Genomic DNA, 19,664 nt, shown 5'->3' with positions numbered 1-19,664 from the left:
ATTAAAATATAGCTCACATACACACTTTTGTTGGAGCTGATTTCACGGTGAAACGAATTTTTAAAAAGGCAGTGAGGGGAGGGGCATCAAATGCTCCTTTTTTATAACTCTAGGGTGCTTAAAACTTTTGCACAGTCTATCTATCTATCTGTCTATATATATATCAAACACACGCACATACAGTCACACACACACTGTATGTGGATTTGTTCTTACATCTTTGTGAGGACATCACCTTTCCAAAGAGTCTTTTGAGACTCGGTTTTATAATTAGTTAAAGAATGCTCAAAAGAGCCCATGAGCCATCACTTTAGTATAAAAACAAATAGAATAGCTGAGTAACTTTTCAACTGTGACCTTTCAGCAGCAGCATGAATGCTGTGTGCTGATTGGCCAGTTTGTTCCATAGCATCACTGTGTTCTTTCTGGTCCACATTAAAATTTATTTGCACATCATCTTCCACCCGTGGGTGTGAGACATCAGAAAACAAGGTCACAATAATGAGGAAAATGCAAACTTTATCCATCAGTATCCTGTGTGAGGACAAGCCGCTGAAAACACACCTGACCTGGTCCGACAGGGGTCACGTGGCTGCGGCCTTAATTGTGAGGGATGCGTTAAGTCCTCACAATGCTAGATGAAGAGGAGCGCGCGTGTGTGTAATCAGCACGGATTAGCACGGAAAGGTAAGCGTGTGTGTCTCCCTGTCGAGGAGGATTTCCATCCCTCTCCTCTCTCTCCGATCACACACACACCATCCTGGTTTGAACCACCACTGCGTCTCATCTGTCTCGTCGTCTGTCTCATGGCGGCATAACGCTTGTCCATCTGTGTGGGTGTGGGTGTGTATATGGGTTTACGCATACATGTGTGGTTGGTTGTTTTTTTGTCCTGGACCGTCGTGCGATGCCATTTCTCCCTCAGCACGCTGAGCGACTCGATGGGCTGTCTCTGCTCTACTGGTAAGCTCCTTCTATCCATCCATCCTTCCTTCCTTCCTCCCTCCCTGTAGTCCACAGTGTTTGTTTTTTCACGTTCGTCCTCAATCCTCACAGACTCCAGAAGACCTGACTTAGTTTTTCCTGCTGTTTCGTGACAGATGCTTTAGAGTTAAGTCCACGTGCTCAGTTCTAGGTCACACATGTGAGCGCAGTTTTGCAGGAAAATACAACTGTTGTTCAAGTCCATGTCATCACTATGTCTGCTGTAGTACCATATGGACAAATGGTTCCTGATATTTTTGGTTTGTAACCCTGTAATACCAAGCTGTCAACTCCTAACCCCTCATACGTTACACGACTAATGCTTCTCTTTATTCCGTTATTTTGTTTGACCAACTGCCCAAACCCTAATCACAGTGATTCTTTGGTGATATGGAGATTTACAGAACCCAGAACTACATGAATTCTTCAAATCTATCAACTTGATGTAAAAGGTTCCAACAGAGATTTCTCAAGTTGTGAGTAGTACCCCCAAATTTTGTATTTGCTAAATCCAGTTGGTATGTTTTAAGGGTTTAAGCTTCGATTAAATACCTCCTGATGCCGCGCGTTCCCCAAAGTGCTGTTTTTGAAGAGCTCTGAATGTGAGTTTTTGTGGGTACTACACTTGATTTCTCCTGCGACACTAATGTCTGATCACGTTCCCAGTGCATCAAATATAGTGGGTCACCATATTTAGGTGGAAGGTTCAACTTTGCATCCATATGGTGACACACGTGGAAACTGGGGTTGGAGATCCAGGAGCTAACTTTAAAGTCCTCGAACTTCACCCTGATACCTCCCCAGCTGTGGTCAAACAACTTCATCATTATTTCACACTTTGAACGAAAGGGCACTTTCCAAACACATTTATCCACACAGAGATCTTCAACGATCATATCACTAAATATGCAGGATCCCATCATGGGACAAAATCTGGAAACCAAGTCTGGGTCCAGGTCCAGATCCAGTTGATCTGGACCCAGAACTGAACCACAGTGGAGCCCTGCATGATTTGGATTTAAAATATAAAACAGCTGAATGAAGACCTTCAGTCACCTCAGTGTCAAAGTGACTGGATTTATGGTTTTGGTCTCCAAAATGTTTGTCTGCTATTCCAAAAATTCAAAGAAAAGTGGTTTTGGAACTGAAGGTGGAACCCTCCACTGTATCTCTGCTGATAGATTTGCGGAGGAGAGCAACATAAAAAGAAGTCATAGTTGTCCTGAAGTCGTGACCTGGTTTCCAAGTGGGTCACTGGTCGTGGTCTTCACCTTAAGGACTCTCCAGGCCAACAATAAGTTCATCCTCTATTTCTCACTTGAACTACTTGAGGAGCTCTGAGCTCCTGAACCAGTTCACCTGAGGCTGACTGGAGAAATAACTTTAAGAGCAAAACCAAAAGTCCAGGATGTGGACTCGACACAGACCCTGTTGGCGCCTCTCCAGCCATGATCCTGCGTGTTTCGCCTGTGTCATTAAATAGGTTACAGCAGGTAACTGCAGATTATCGGGTATTAAGTGATCAGTTTAAAGGTTCCTCGTCTGTAGCAGCTGCTTCGCTGCACGTTATTGTCTGTTGTCTTCTGTCTGTGAGCTGCTGAGCAATTGCTGATATCAAAGATAGATTTGTTTTTGATAAAGAATATAAAACCCTACAAACATTAGGAAGGTTGTCTTATTGGTTCACACTGTTGAAGGTTCCAGGTTGTTTTCCCACATGGTGCTATCTGTGTGGAGTTTGGATGTTCCCTCCAGTTTGCTTCCAGGTTTGGTGAACCAGTGACTCTAAACTGACCATTAGTGTGAGTGAGTTTATATGCCCAATGATGTAACCCTAACCCCACTTCTCACCCAATGACCTAACCCTAACCCCATTTCTCACCCAATAACCTAATCCTAACCCCGCTTTTTGCCCAATGACATAACACTAACCCCGCTTCTTGCCCAATGACCAAACCCTAACCCCGTTTTCACCCAATGATGTAGCCCTAACCCCGCTTCCCGCCCAGTGACATAACTGTAACCCCACGTCTCGCCCAATGACGCAACCCTAACCCCGCTCCTTGCACGACCTAACCATAACCCCGCTTCTTGCCCAATGATGTAACCCTAACCCCACTCCTCGCCCAGTGACCTAACTGTAACCCCACTTCTCACTCAGTGATGTAACCCTAACCCCGCTTCTTGCCCAATGATGTAACCCTAACCCTACCCCTCGCCCAGTGACCTAACTCTAACCCCACTTCTCACCCAATGATGTAACCCTAACCCTGCTCCTCGCCCAATGATGTAACCCTAACCCCACTTCTCACTCAACTACTGCTGGGACAGGCTCTGCCCACCATGACCCTTAATTGGAATAAACAGTTTCAGAAAATGCAAGAATAAAACATAAGGATTTAGCATATCTGCCCCTAGTGGACATACTGTACATTTTAATCTTTCAGCTATAAAACAGCTTCTTACAGTTATTTATTATTATTGATATACTTAGTGAGTGTTTCTGTATTAAGATGGATGATATTATAAGAAAATAAGTGTCTTCAGAGATCACACACCCTTCATTCTCCTGATTCTCCTGGGACTCTGAAACCGTCTCTTTGCTCACACAATCTCCGGTATAACAGTTTCCTGCTACCTGTATACAAAGAATGAACGGTCAACCCGTAACACTGAAGGTTGACCCGCAGGCAGGTGCAGGTAACCTTGGTCAGCAAATATTGCAGCTGTAGGTGGGGGCGGGTCCAAAAAGGGACAAAGCAGAGTTTCCAGTAAGTAATTCATATTTTGCAGATACAGCTCTCTAAATGCATCCAACAGGTGAAGATGTGATTATGTCCACCATCTCTTTCTTTCTCCCTCTCACAGATATGTGCAACAGAAGGTGCGCTCTGCATGCAAAAGGATGCACTCTGCTCAACAGAGGGTGCCCTCCGTGCGACAGAGAATGCGCTCTGGCTGACAGAGGGTGCGCACTGCATGACAGAGGATGCGCTCTGCATCACAGAGCAGTGCTCAGAGCGACAGAGAGTGCACTCTGCATGTAAGAGGATGCACTCTGTGTGACAGAGGGTGCATGCTGCATGACAGAGGATGCGCTCTGCATCACAGAGCAGTGCTCAGAGCGACAGAGTGCACTCTGCATGTAAGAGGATGCACTCTGTGTGACAGAGGGTGCATGCTGCATGACAGAGGGTGTGCTCTGAGCAACAGAGGGTGTGCTCTGAGTGACAGAGGGTGCACTCTGCGTGACAGAGGGTGCGTGCTGCATGACAGAGTGCACTCTGCGCGACATGCAGTGCTCAGAGTGACAGAGAGTGGACTCTGCGTGCAAGAGGATGCACTCTTAATGACAGAGAGTGCACTCTGAATGCAATAGGATGCACTCTGCATGACAGAGGGTGCGATCTGCGTGACAAAGGGTGTGCTCTGTGCCATAGAGGGTGCACTCAGTGCGACAGAGGGTGTGCTCTGAATGCAAGAAGATGCACTTTGCATGACAGAGTATGTTTTCTGAATGCAAGAGGATGTCTGCCCGACAGATGATGCGCTCTGAGCGAAAGAGGGTGTGCTCTGAATGCAAGAGCATGCGCTCTGTGTAACAGAGGATGTGCTCTGTGCGACAGAGGATGTACTCTGTGGTGCATTATGTCTGCATTTATACTGCGTTCACAGTGGCAGTAGAAAAACTACAGTAATTTTCCAATGCCAACAACGGACAATAGTTTATGTCACTGAAAAGTGAAACTGTTTTTAGCATTTTGTACAGTGTTATATTAAAGCAGGAAGCCCTGGTTCTAGTGGCAACTTAAAAAGATACCTTTTTGTGACATAGATTAATTCCTCTCAGTAATATCACACAACTTGTTCATGTTTACCTGATTAAAACTGGGTAATCTCTCACTGCCCGTCTTTCCTCCTTGTTAAAGATAAAACAACAATCAATTTACCATCTGCTGCTTACAGCCAACATGTGAACACAGCATCAGCCTAACCACACGCACGGTGCAAATCGTTGTTTGCACCAGTGTCTTTTTTGCAACATAAACCCACTGCCCCCCCATGTGCTTTGGGTTGGAATTCTCTATGATGTCATAAGGGCAGATTGTTAGTGGAAGCCCATGTTGCAATGACATAAAAGGAAAAAGGTTTGAGGCAGCTCTAGATCACCCAACAAAAGACCAAAATCCAATCACAAACTGACAACATCACAATTAGCAGGAACAATATTAAACATTAATTCTGATTCAGCTGGAGTTGGAGCTTCACTGGATTTTTATCAAATTAGCTTTGAAGATCAGAGCAAGTATGGACGTGGATGGACTGGTTCAGGAGCACTGGACAGGAAAACGACACGCGTGCTGCTAGTGCATCTGTCGGGAATATCTCTTAATCACAGTCAGTGTGTCCACGGCAACAGCAGCTGCCACTCACACAACCGTAAGTGTGTGGAGAAAAGTCAGTGAGCCGGCGCTGAGCCTCGCAGCAGAAGCAGCACAGCAGGAGAACTTAAGAATTCTGATTTAATGGAACGCCTCATCATCCACAAATCTGCAGCGGGGTTCACCTGCCGCGCACTTTAAGGGTTGCTGATGTTACTGGCAAGCAGGGAGGGTGGTTATTTTCCCGTAAACAGGCGGCAACTCTGAGCAGGAGATGTGGTCTTGATTCTGTTGCATTTCTTTTTTGCTTTTTCAGGACGATCATGGGCCCTCACGGCATTAGTCGATCTGTGCACAGGCTGGAGTTCTGCGACTGCAAGAAAGGACTCGGTAAGCAGCATCCTGCACCTCTGACCTTTGTGACCCCTCAGGCACCAGTCAAACAGATTGTGATGAGACTTCAAGAGCATCAACAGCTCAGCTGCAGCTGACGGTTATTTTCCACAATCAATCTGCTTTTGAACGAAAAAAATTCACCCTGTCAGAAGTCATGCAGATATGCAAAATCAGATTGTCTAATTTGCCCCCTTCAAATCCAATTTTAACCAGTTTACATTTGGATTAGAAATGACCAAGACTGAGATTAAAAACCAAACACACAACTCAGACCCAGAGACGAAATAAAAAGGACTAAAAAAAGGGAGTTGAATCCTGTGTAAAAATGAATGGTATCAGACGGCTGATGCACACATCACAATATAAATATTCAAGTAAATATACACTTCTGTTATAGTGTTGTTGTTTTTTTACAACGTATGACATCATCACGTGACTTCTGTGGGACTTCATTATGAAGGCATTCATACCAATCAATCACAAATATTTTGCTCGTCAATATATGCTTTAGATCATCCAGTGAGGCTTCTTGGTTTTACACATACACTTAAAAAAGGTGTTTTTTGGACCATGTTTTACTCGACCTTTGACTCCAAAATTTAATCACCTCGAGATATTTATTCTAATATTCCCACCAAGTCTGATTCATCGAGGATTCTTGGTTGCTGGGATATAGAAAAATAGGTGTTTTCCTTGATCTTGCCCTTTTAAACTTTCACCTAATTGCTCCAAAATCTAACCACTTCTCGATATCGATCCAAGTAATATTCCAATCAAGTCTGAAAGAAATCCATCCAGTTGTTTTTGAGTTATCTTGTTCAATGACACACACATACAGGCCAGTGGAAACAACACAGACAGAACATAAATCGACATCTGGTTTCAATCCGGTGAGCAGTCGGGAGAGAATGTTGAGTTTTACATGCTGCCTGAAAGATCAACACAGATAATTCTGCATATACGAGGAACAGGAATAAAGAACCAAAACAAACAGCCGCTGCAAAACCGCGAACATCTGAAAACGTAAAGTGGTTTAAAAGCTGTTCGGACCAGATCATCTCTAATTTAGCAGAACTGACACCACTTTATGAAATCTGACTGTTGTGTTTAGATTACAAACTCAGCAATTTTAACCTCTTTGAATCCACTTTGCCATCTTTTAAATTTAAAATTGGTTTATGTAAATGAAGGAAATCCAAACAAGAAGCTGAAACAAGTTGAAATTGAACATTTTTCTTGATTTTTTTTTTTATCATCACTGTTTTTCATCTTGATTGACAGTTTTTCAGTAGTAACTATTGAAGTGGCTTCATTTGGTGCTGTAGGTGTGAAAATAATCGGAGGATATCGAGAGCTAACGGGGGAAGAGTTCGGCGTCTACATCAAGCGGGTGATTGGCGGCGGTTTGGCTGCTCTGGACGGTACGACAGTTCATCCACTAATAAAGAAGAGTCAGGCTGTTATTAATCAAATCCTCCATTGCCTGTCTTTCTGATTCCGCTGCAGGTCGGCTTAAGTCAGGTGACCTGATTCTGGATGTCAATAACATCAGTCTGGTGGGCGTGACCAATGAGAGGTGAGTCTGGATAAGAAATGTGCTTGTTAGATTTATGATCTCATTGTGCAAGACAAAATATATTTTAGAAACGTTAAGCTGCTGGATGTTTTCACATTTGGAGTTTATTTGAAATACTCACAAAATATTCAATACTAACAAGATCCTCTTGCATAGTATTGTTTTGGTTACTGTGGTTTGTGGAATCAATGGATTCTCTGATTGCAGCACTTGAGAAGCTGAGTGAGGAATCAGAGTGTCTGGGTTTGTGATGGTCCTGGATCCAGACTAAGATCTAGGTTTTCCTGGACTTCCTGGACTCGTCCGTCAGAAGTGTATCTGTATGTGGTGAAAGTGTCAAACTTGCAGAGACGTTCACTGATTTCAGCGGTGACGTTCATGTCTATGGGTCCTCAGTCTTTGAGATCCAGAGACACCTGGGAAGATCTTAGGATCAGGGTTCTAGCTAGGACCAGTTTAGTGCAGGGTAAATTATGTGATGGCAGCTCATAGCTTAAAATAAGGCTTGCCAAGAATGCTTTAATGGTATTAGTGGTATAAAACCATATAGCTTCGGGAAGCTATATGGTTTTATACCACTAAAACATTCTTGGCAAGCCTTATTTTAATTCATTTTTTGGTGGTTTTAGATGCATTGAATGCAAGAATAACAAACAAAAAATTATATTTATGTTGTAATATTTGTAAGATCAACGTTATTTTTTGCATGTTTCTAATCAAAGTTTAAGTTAATAAATTAAATAACATTGAAAATGTTAAAAACACATTAATATTTAATAGATATAGCATTTACTCTCTTCTTCAAAAATGACACACAGTAGCTTTTAATCCAGTAAAGCAGGCAGTTTTTTCGTTATCCTGACAGTTTTTTTTTCCCAACAATTGAGTGGGATTGCATTACGCGTACTTTAAAAAAAAAACAATATAACACCTAATTGCCTTGTTTGAACAAGAGCTGAATCTGGACTGATTTGTCAAACCTGCTGTTTTAAATGAAAAACTTTGTGAATGAGTTTCAATTTCCTTTCACTGACACTGTTCCAATCCCCTCCTCCTCCACTCTCTCTCTCTCTCGCTCTCTCTCTTTCTCTCTCTCAATTTCAATTTCAATTTATTTTCATTTATATAGCACCAAATAACAACAGAGTTGCCTCAAGGTGCTTCACACAGGTAAGGTCTAACCTTACCAACCCCCAGAGCAACAGTGGTAAGGAAAAACTCCCTCTGAGGAAGAAACCTCAAGCAGACCAGACTCAAAGGGGTGACCCTCTGCTTGGGCCATGCTACAAACATAAATTACAGAAACAATTCACAGAACAATTCACGGACGAATATACAAGAATTGCTGTTGGTGCACAGGACAGGAGGATCGCCAACAGAAACACAACTCCCATCTCTGGATGGAGCTGCACCTTAAACAGAGAAAAAACAGAATCAGGCATCAGAAAGACAAAAACTACTGTATAATTTGCCAGCATTAAACAACAAGAAAAACAGAGAAATACTAAGGTGATCGCCGGCCACTAGCCCTAAGCTTCACTAAAAGACCCAGAATTTAGGTGAAGTTGAGGCCGCGGCCCGCTCCAATTACTAATAACATGAATTAAAAGAGTAAGAAGCGTAAAACAAAACTGTACCAGTGTGCTAGCCATATGAAAGGGAAAATAAGTGCGTCTTAAGTCTGGACTTGAAAGTCTCCACAGAATCTGATTGTTTTATTGACACAGGGAGACCATTCCACAGAACAGGGGCACAGTAAGAGAAAACTCTGTGACCCGCAGACCTCTTATTCATCCTAGGGACACAAAGTAGTCCTGCGCCCTGAGAACGTAAAGCCCGGACCGGTACGTAAGGTTTAATTAGGTCAGCTAGGTAGGGAGGTGCCAGTCCATGAATAATTTTATAGGTTAGTAGCAGAACCTTAAAATCTGATCTCACTGGGACAGTGCTCTCTCTCTCTCTCTCTCTCTCTCTCTCTCTCTCTCTCTCTCTCTCTCTCTCTCTCTCCCTCTCTCTCTGTGTCTCTCTCCCTCCCCCTCTCTCTCTGTCTTGCATCTGCTGTTTTTAAAACTCTGAGCTTTTTGGAAACATGTAGCCTTTCAGCTGTAAAATAAACCAAATTTCTAAATGTATCTTCAGATATGGATACAGAAGGACTTGGACCACAGAACACGCTGACTCTCTGATCTTGGCTGTTTGCGATTTGACACAAAGAAAATGAGAAATAGATTTCTTATTACTTTAATTATTGGTTTAAATTTGCAAAACTATGACTCTATAAGCTTGAAACATGATTGAATTTGTACATTTCCAGCAACATTTCAGTTCATTTTTTAGAAATTCTGTGCTGGGCAGCACATTCAATTTGAACCCGAGAGCCTGGTGGAAATTTACCCGGGCGGGCATCACCCACCATGGCTAGAACGCTGCTTACGGTATTATGGGGTCAAAGGTCAGAGGTGTCTGGTGATGCTGATATCTTGGAGGAGAATGAAGGTCCAAGTTTTTAGTGTCTTAATGTATGATTGTGAGACTTGGAGTCTAACTGAGGAAAGATGACAACTGGATCTTTGGGTTCTGCTGGAATGATGTGTCAAATGAACGGTTACTTAATGAGACTCAGATGAGGAGGATCACTGACATTGTGAGGGAACATCAGACACCACATTTTGTCCATGTAGTGTGTTTCTCTGGACATGATCCAGCACGCAGGTGCTTCAGTGTTGAGGACCCCAAAGGCTGGAGAAGGTCAAGGACACGCCCACGTTTCACCCGGCAGCAGCAAATAGATGGTTACTTTGGTTATATTAGGTTCTTCATATCAAAACCCTCATAAGTTAGATCGAGTAACTTACTCATGTCACATTGCTAAGACAAATCAGGAACATGTTAGCTAAACACGTTAGCTTCAGTATTATTTAAAAGGATTATGGTGACTCTGAGGCATAGGAGCTACCGACCTATAGTTCAAATCCAGGCCTGTGCTTCAGGCTACCTGTCTGTGGACAAACACTTCAACCTGCATCATCTCAGTCCAGCCGGTGGTGAACAGGTACTGGCTTTGGCTGGTGAAGTAACCTGTGATGGCGTGGCCTCGTCCAGGGGAAGTGGTAAATTCTCATTCGCTGCACGCTGTGATGTCTGAGCATAAGCACCAAGCTGATGGACCTCAGGGCCTGGATAGGACTTTGTAATCAAAACCAATGTCAGAAAAGGTCCTAATCTAATATAAACTTACTTCAAATAAAAGACGGCATTGTTTTTGGACTGTACTGGAGACGAGTCTGGTTTCACGTGTTTAAAGAGGTAATTATGTGTCTGTTGTGTTTGCTGCTGACAGGGCGGTGGAGATCTTAAGGACAGCATCACTGTCCAATCACATGTCTCTGCTGATTGCCAGGGATGAAGAGTCCAGGTATGAAATGCATCTCAACTCTGTTGTCTGAGTGTGTCTGTGTGACAGAGGCTGCTGAGTACACAAGTCCAAATACCATCACAGTTCTTATTAAATCGGACACAATCTAAAACGAAACATGATGTAACATCTCTTGTCCTGACAACATCTCATTAGGACAACATCACTTTTCCACAACCCAAATCGGGATGAGTTTGGACGATATGGAATGCAGGAATGGATGTATATTAACAAATGAAATGGTTATTTTGGAGAAGTGGGGGTGGACCGGTTGTATGCCTGGGTGGTTGCCATCCAGGATGTTGTGGATGTGGCTCCAGTGCATGATTACAGACCTGATCAGAGACTGAGGAAAGGAAACGGAATTCATCCTAAAGTTTACCTTGATAATAAATAAGAACGTGCTGTTAGACACAGCAGTCGTTATTCGTATGACTACAGAAAGTGAATGTGCTGCATCAATATGAGCCAGTTTAGCACCACAGCGCTCCCATGTGGTCTGGAGCCGGATGATTGTTTTTACCATGGCTGGAATGCAAAACTGCCAGTGGATCTTCCACACACCAGAAATTACCTAAACCACCAAATTCAGGTTTTAACATCATACCCAGGATGGACGCGTGGACACACACGATCCCTGAGCCTGACGGGTGGCGGACAACCCACTCCACCAGGAGGCCACTTGTCTGGAAAAGTGGGTGATTTTTGACCCGTGCTGTGGGTTTTGCTGTTGATGTGGTCTCAGAGACTGTCAGTTTTTTGGATTCTGCTGGATCTGTCCTTTCTGTGAACTCTGAGGTGGATCTGATGGCGCCCTGCAGCGTGGCAGCAGGAGGTAAAGCGACTTGGCAGGCTGCTGTCGCTGCTGCTTTTCCCCGTCAAACAAAACCCGCAGTGACACAATGAGGACGCAGCTGTCTGTCCACGGGGTTTGTCAGCGCAGCCGGGGATCAGCCAAAACACCAGCAGGGCCTGAAGGACATGCAGCAACCCTTCATTTAAGGTCAGAGGTCACAGAATAAGCTGGGAACTGGACCACTGGCTGGAGTTAGTGAGTTCTAGTGGATTTTTCCAGCTGCTATGACGATAAAGTGATATTTAATAAGTAATACATGAGGGTTTGCATTCCAGATGACCCTCACTATCAGCTTTTGACTAACTGTGCTAACACAGCGACCAACCGACGGGTTTGAGTGAAGACACAAAAGCATTGAGCTTCCTGGCAGAGCAACAGCAGTCTCACCAGGATCAGACGTCACACTTTGACATGCTGAACCATTGATTGATCAGTCCACTCTGAGATATTTCACCTGCATGTCTGAACATTCAACATCTTTGTGTTCTTTCATGATAACTGCACACAAATGTTGCACTTCCACGCCAGAACCTTCGACAGCGCTGCAGGACAAAGGTCTTCTGAGACACAGTAGCTGCCGGGTTCCCATAACAGATTTCTGCAAAAGTTTATCCGTATGTTCTGAATGTTGACCAAAAATTATTGCAAAAAGAGTTTCTATTGAGTGACTGAATGTGACTGCTGGATTTTGTTGTCTCGCGCTAACTTTCATTTTAGCAATGGTCTTGCGAGAACTGTAATTCCAGAAGTCAAGGCAATGCATTGTTCAGTCCTGTTAAATATTGGTGTTTTGTTAATTTTTTTAATCCATATTGCCGTAACATCTTGTTTTATAGTGCTTAACAGGCTCTCCATCTCTTATTTGTCCACATGTACGACATGTGACACTCTTTCTGAACGTCATGTGACCTGTAAGGACAGAATCTTTTTTTTCAAATGGCCTGGAAAACCATCTCAAGCAAACGTTAAAACTTTTTGGGGGGATATCTGAGCATTTTTGAAATACAGTAGTGTTCAGAATAATAGTAGTGCTATATATTTCTTATTGTTACATGGGAAGCAAGGTACCAGTAGATTCAGTAGATTCTCACAAATCCAACAAGACCAAGCATTCATGATATGCACACTCTTAAGGCTATGAAATTGGGCTATTAGTAAATTCATAGTAAATACATGTACAAGTACATAACATCATGATCATATGATCCATACTGACCAATGACACAGACGCTACATACAAACAGAATTTCATTATACGAATACTGCTACGTACAGGTATCCACTCCCTCGCAAAAACTGCACTGTCTTTTTTATCAATTTAAAATCAGCTGTTAACACTTTGATATTGATGATTTAAGTCAGTGATGACAAGTGGAACATTTCTAGACATTTCTAAACATTTCTAGTAGAGAGCAGGTTGAGTCCAGCCTGGAGAGGTGGAGATATGCTCTGGAGAGAAGGGGAATGAAAGTCAGTAGGAGCAAGACTGAGTACGTGTGTGTGAATGAGGGGGAGTCAGTGGAATAGTGCAGTTACAAGGAGTAGAAGTGGTGAAAGTAGATGAGTTTAAATACTTGCGGTCAACTGTCCAAAGTAATGGAGAGTGTGGTAGAGAGGTGAAGAAGAGAGTGCAGGAAGGGTGGAGTATCTGCAAGAGTGAAGGGGAAAGTTTACAAGACAATAGTGAGACCAGCTATGTTGTACAGCTTAGACATGGTGGCACAAAAAGGCAGGAGGCAGAGAGCTGGAGGTGGCACAGCTGATGTTGCGATTCTCTTTGGGAGTGATGAGAACGGACAGGATTAGGAATTAACATATCAGAGGGACAGCTCAGGTGGGACGATTTGGAGAGAAAGTCAAAGAAGTGAGATTGAGATGGTTTGGACATGGGCAGAGAAGGAACCCAGGGTATATACAGTAGTGTTCAGAATAATAGTAGTGCTATGTGACTAAAAAGATTAAACCAGGTTTCGAGTATATTTCTTATTGTTACATGGGTAACAAGGTACCAGTAGATTCAGTAGATTCTCACAAATCCAACAATACCAAGCATTCATGATATGCACACTCTTAAGGTTATGAAATTTGGCTATTAGTAAAAAAAAAAAGTAGAAAAGGGGGTGTTCACAATAATAGTAGCATCTGCTGTTGACGCTACAAACTCAAAACTGTTATGTTCAAACTGCTTTTTTAGCAATCCTGTGAATCACTAAACTAGTATTTAGTTGTATAACCACAGTTAGAAAAGGGGGTGTTCACAATAATAGTAGTGTGGCATTCAGTCAGTGAGTTCATCAGTTTTGTGGAAAAAACAGGTGTGAATCAGGTGTCTCCTATTTAAGGATGAAGCCAGCACCTGTTGAACATGCTTTTCTCTTTGAAAGCCTGAGGAAAATGGGACGTTCAAGACATTGTTCAGAAGAACAGCGTAGTTTGATTAAAAAGTTGATTGGAGAGGGGAAAACGTATACGCAGGTGCAAAAAATTATAGGCTGTTCATCTACAATGATCTCCAATGCTTTAAAATGGCCACACAAAAAAAAACAGAGACGCATGGAAGAAAACAGAAAACAACCATCAAAATGGATAGAAGAATAACCAGAATGGCAAAGGTTCACCCACTAATCAGCTCCAGGATGATCAAAGACAGTCTGGAGTTACCTGTAAGTGCTGTGACAGTTAGAAGACGCCTGTGTGAAGCTAATTTATTTACAAGAATCCCCCGCAAAGTCCCTCTGTTAAATAAAAGACGTGCAGAAGAGGTTACAATTTGCCAAAGAACACATCAACTGGCCTAAAGAGAAATGGAGGAATATTTTGTGGACTGATGAGAGTAAAATTGTTCTTTTTGGGTCCAAGGGCCACAGACAGTTTGTGAGACGACCCCCAAACTCTGAATTCAAGCCACAGTTCACAGTGAAGACAGTGAAGCATGGTGGTGCAAGCATCATGATATGGGCATGTTTCTCCTACTATGGTGTTAGGCCTATATATCGCATATCAGGTATCATGGATCAGTTTGGATATATCAATATACTTGAAGAGGTCATGTTGCCTTATGCTGAAGAGGACATGCCCTTGAAATGGGTGTTTCAACAAGACAATGACCCCAAGCACACTAGTAAACAAGCAAAATCTTGGTTCCAAACCAACAAAATTAATGCCTCGCAGATGTGAAGAAATCATGACAAACTGTGGTTATACAACTAAATACTAGTTTAGTGATTCACAGGATTGCTAAAAAAGCAGTTTGAACAGAATAGTTTTGAGTTTGTAGCGTCAACAGCAGATGCTACTATTATTGTGAACACCCCCTTTTCTACTTTTTTTTTTTTACTAATAGCCCAATTTTATAGCCTTAAGAGTGTGCATATCATGAATGCTTGGTCTTGTTGGATTTGTGAGAATCTACTGAATCTACTGGTACCTTGTTTCCCATGTAACAATAAGAAATATACTCAAAACCTGGATTAATCTTTTTAGTCACATAGCACTACTATTATTCTGAACACTACTGTATGTGTTTCCATTAAACCTGTTTTCAGTTTGTTACTTCAAATTCCACAATTTGGAAGGTGACAGGTACTTTTTTCTTCCCTCGTTTCCTTCCCTCATCACTGTGGCACCTTGTTTTTTGATTTTGTGTCTGCTTTTAACTGGATGATTGAATGGCCACGCCCACTTCCTCCTCCATCCTTTCCATCTTTGTTTGCTTGTTGACTGAGGTGCAGTTGTGTCACTGACAATTGGGAACGATGTTTCAGAACATGCGTGATGTGCACAAATGTAGCCAATCACATTAGCAGTAGCCGTTTGTTGAGTTCGCTGGTGCATCTGAATTCACACCTGTGCAGTTTATAAACCATCTCCAAAGTGATGAATTTCTTTCGTTTGGCAACATTTTTAGTGACGGTGACATTATAGTCATCAATACATTTAGTGACACTGACATTTCTGTTGATGTGGAAAGCAATAATCCACAGCAGAGAGCTTTAGGTCACTGACAAAAGGTCAAAATCGTCTTTATTGATCATGAGATCAACAGTAGTTGACATACTGTAAACATTTGCAGAAACATTACTGGAGCAGATAACTGTAACAATCATTCATTTCTGGAAACAAGCACCAGAATTGGCACACATACTCCTTAGACATTACTCTTTTGAAAAGAAAAAAAAAAAAACAAACCACTAGCCACTTGAGTTTTCAATAGTTGTCCAGGTAGAGGACAACTGAAGATTTACACAGGAGTCAAAATTTTAAAATGCTATAATCATGTTGAAAGTTATACCACATTGTTTGTCTGATTATAAAGATTCCAAAAAGGTATAGTTTGGACTATCTGTGGCTGAATGTTCTGGAGTTATGGGGTGAAAACAGCAAGAATGGTGACAAAGGTCAGTTTCAGTTTGTACAGGGGTCAAAAGTTAAAGTTGCTCCAGTTTTGGTAAAAGGTTGTGCAAATTATTGGTTGTGCTAATAGGATTAATAAATGGAATAATTTGACTGTGTTGAATGTCTGGTCTCCAAAGTAAAGGTCAAACAATGTTGACGTCCATTGGATTCTATGTATGCCTATGTTACCCCATAACGTGACAACTAAGCATGACACATGTTGCAAACTATTCCTTTTTAAAACCCTATTAACTCAACATCAAAACTGGAGCAACTTTAACTTTTGACCCCTGTACAAACTGAAATGAAACTTTGTCACCATTCTTGCTGTTTTTACCCCATAACTCCATAACATTCAGTCACAGATAGTCCAAACTATACCTTTTTAGAATCTTTATGATCAGACAAATAATGTTGTGTGTTGGGGGGTTTGGCTGGATGTTTTTGTGTTGTTTTCTTTTCTTTGCTCTCCAGGTGGTATGCAAACTGGTTTTTGTCTGTGGAGACGGTGCTGGCAGAAGAATCCTTCACCCTCATCAACATTATTGGCTGCACTTGTGGAGGATGTCCACGTGCAGGCCTAATGACTCGCAGCACCTGTGGATGATGCTCATGTGCAGACTTAAGGACTTTCAGCTGAAGCAGATAATTAAATGGCGTTCTGCATTTAAGCCATGAGTGGTTCAAGCAGAATTGCCAGGAACTCGACCTTGTGACGTTCGTTTGTGAGACGCTGAGGACCGCGCCTGCGTTTAACACATCGTGCCTGTGAAGGAGGACGGGTGAGGGACACATGCTGTCAGCACACATCAGAGGTGATTGATTGTCTGAATAAGTGTTAATAGTAATTTGGTATTTTGTTACGCAGTATATTTGAACATTGACGAGAATTGTGCAGCTCGCTTCTCACGGCCGTGGCGTGCGAACTGATGATCCTCCACCTGTTGTGAGAAGCTGCTCATTTACATAAAGGTTAAAGTCAGACCTGAATGTGTTGCTGATAGCGTGTGCCTTTGAAGGATATTAGTTGTAGCTGTTGACTTACCTCACCTCTTCTATCCTTCACAGAGTCAGTTTGTCGTGTCCACCTGGGGGGTGTTTGGCGGTGAATTTGAGTCCAGAAGCGCTGGGCTTCGATCCCTTTGGGCGCTGGAGAGCGCGCCGTCCTTCACTCCACCAGACAAGCTATATATTATGTTGTACACAATTATTGCACGGAAAGGGAAATAAATGTTTTGTTTTTGGAACCGCTTTCTGGTTATTTAGCGCTGGGTTCAGTCAGACGCTGGTCGCGCTCCTCAACTCGCATCGGCACATAACAAATAATGTGGTATATTTTTCAATATAATTAGAGCATTTTAAAATTTTGACCCCTGTGTAATTCTTCAGTTGACCCCTACTTGGCTGCCTACTGAAAATTCAAGTGGCCAGTCAAAGTAAGGAGTATTTGTGCCAAATTTGGTGCTTGTTTCACCATTTGAAAGGTTCCTCTGTAAATATTGTCTTATCTGCTGCACTACATGGCACTCATAGTTATTCTTCATGATGCTTGCACATCTGTTCCAGCTCAGCAGGTGTGAAGCAGAAACTTCTGTTTAAAAAAAAATAAATGAGGTAACGGAAGGTCCAACCTGATGGTTTGCAATGCATGATGGGGAGTGACGCTGCACTGACATGATTATAAAATTGAACGGGAAAGCCGTTTTGCGCCGACACGCCATATCGACTGTTCTGGCGATTACTTTCACACTTAAATAAATGATGTTTATTATCTGCAGCTGCTGCGGTGAGGCCCAGCGAGGACGCGATGATGCAATCATCCAGCGGCAAATCTCCTGTCAGAGGGATTTGGTTCTCAGCGAGACGACCTGCTGTCCTCACAGGGTCAACGGACAAAAACAAACAAACACAAGTTGATTTTTTTTCTGCTGCCTCAGAGTTCAAGAGGTTAAAATCTGTTATATCAGTTTAAGGGAATGTGGGTAATTTTCTGAGAACAATCAGGAAACATTTAAGAATACATTTTAAAATGCCAATGCTGCTGCTGAAATATATGAAAGGTTATTCCCCCCCAGAAGTGCCAGTATGTCTCAGCCAGTGTCACAAAAAAATAAGTCTCAGTGACATCACAGAGGCTTCAGCATTAAGTTTTAGTGACATCACAGAAGCTTCAGTTTCAAAGTGTTTTTCAGATGATGCTGGTAAATTGAACCTCGTCTTCCTATCCAGAACTTAATCTGAAACAGATCGGACAGAGATGAGGTGTCAGGTTTAGTTTGCCCACCTGAGGGAGACAAACACACACTAAATTGTCTGAGCTTCACTTAGAGTACAAATACCAAGTGGTTAGTGCCCTTGGTTTCAGTGTGGAAGGTTCCCAGTTCAAATCCCACCCCTGCCACATTTCTCCATGTAATGTGGAGTTGTGTCAGGAATGGCATCCGGCATAAAACGTCTGCCAATTCAACATGCAGATCCACCTTGGATTTGTTGTGGTGACCCCAAGTGCAAAACAAGGGAGCAGCCGAAGAGACTTTCCCACAAATCATCAAATATTCAGTATTTCAATAACAGATGTCATATTTCATCACTACAGTGTGATGAAGGAAAAAAGGAAGACTCGCATTGTGATACCTGAGGACTATAAACACAAAATAACAGCACTGATATTTTTGTTTTCCAGGAGGGAGTTTGTTGAACTGATGGAAAAGTACGGCTCCAATAATGTCCCAGTTTCAGGAAGAATCTCCCCTCCTCAGCTGTCCACAGGTGATCCAGAACATACAAACCCCAAATCTCATTCTACCACACTGCATGAACAGTTCCCACATTATAAAATGCCCTAACCAAAAAAAATAGACAGCAGAGATTCTACCGCTTTCTCACAGAAAGTATCACAGACACTGATAAGGTATCAAATGTAAAGTACCACTGTTAAAATAAAGATTTATTAAAAAATCATGTTGGAAAGAATGTAATATTTTGAGAAGAAACAGTTAATAAATGTTAGCTGTGCTCTTTAGAACTTGAAATGACATTTTAGTTCCAAAACCATTAAATTTCTACGGTGTTTTCTCAAAACTAACTGAAGAGTAGTGAGGTGATAGGTTCCTTACCTAAAGATTCATAGGTTCGTTAAAATTTTTTTGGAAATTTGGAAAATTACATTTTTTTTTTTGTTTTTAGAAAGCTTGTGAAATGAGTACAAAAATCAATGCTTCCATTTTTTTTCCCCTGTCTGCATATATATTAATGGTAAATGCCACATTGGCAGAACCATTTATGAACATTAATACACATATATGCAATTTATTCTTGCAAGACAGAAGGTATGTAGTGCATGAGTGAACGTGGTGTGCATGTGTGAACCCCATCTGCCCTTCCTGATCAGCCTACACCATCCTACTCAAAGCCAACAGACAACTTCTATCAGGAAGGGACGACCACCAAAGCAACATGAAGACAGACAAGAAAGAAAGACAAGTGGTGAAGACAATAACTGTGACGTGAGACACCAAGGAGACGGGACCCCAATCATATGACATACCAGGACAAACAACCACACATGAACAAACAGTGAGAGCAACAGTCTGTTGTCTAATTAGTGAGCATCCATACCCTAGTCTAGAACACCAGAGTCTTGATCCCCTTGAGAGCACC

The 19,664-nt window shown here is 42.2% G+C and overlaps 1 protein-coding gene across 4 annotated transcripts in view; it reads left to right on the top strand.

Moving 5' to 3' along the window:
- Positions 1 to 652: 652 nt before the first annotated feature.
- Positions 653 to 19,664, top strand: part of stxbp4 (syntaxin binding protein 4) — a 65,991-nt gene continuing 46,979 nt past the window's right edge. For 2 of the 4 annotated variants that reach the window (XM_034193307.1, XM_034193306.1), the window contains exons 1-6: positions 708 to 963; positions 5,683 to 5,756; positions 7,088 to 7,183; positions 7,269 to 7,338; positions 10,679 to 10,753; positions 18,688 to 18,773. In XM_034193307.1, coding sequence (XP_034049198.1) covers positions 908 to 963; positions 5,683 to 5,756; positions 7,088 to 7,183; positions 7,269 to 7,338; positions 10,679 to 10,753; positions 18,688 to 18,773 — 457 coding nt within the window. In that variant the 5' untranslated portion in view covers positions 708 to 907. The other 2 variants (XM_034193308.1, XM_034193309.1) reach the window with 2 other exon arrangements.

The sequence above is a fragment of the Thalassophryne amazonica genome, chromosome 18, assembly GCF_902500255.1.
Source record: "Thalassophryne amazonica chromosome 18, fThaAma1.1, whole genome shotgun sequence".
NCBI classification, from domain to species: domain Eukaryota; kingdom Metazoa; phylum Chordata; class Actinopteri; order Batrachoidiformes; family Batrachoididae; genus Thalassophryne; species Thalassophryne amazonica.
The sequence above is the reverse complement of the archived record's forward strand: the minus strand, read 5'-3'. Positions and strand labels throughout refer to the sequence as shown.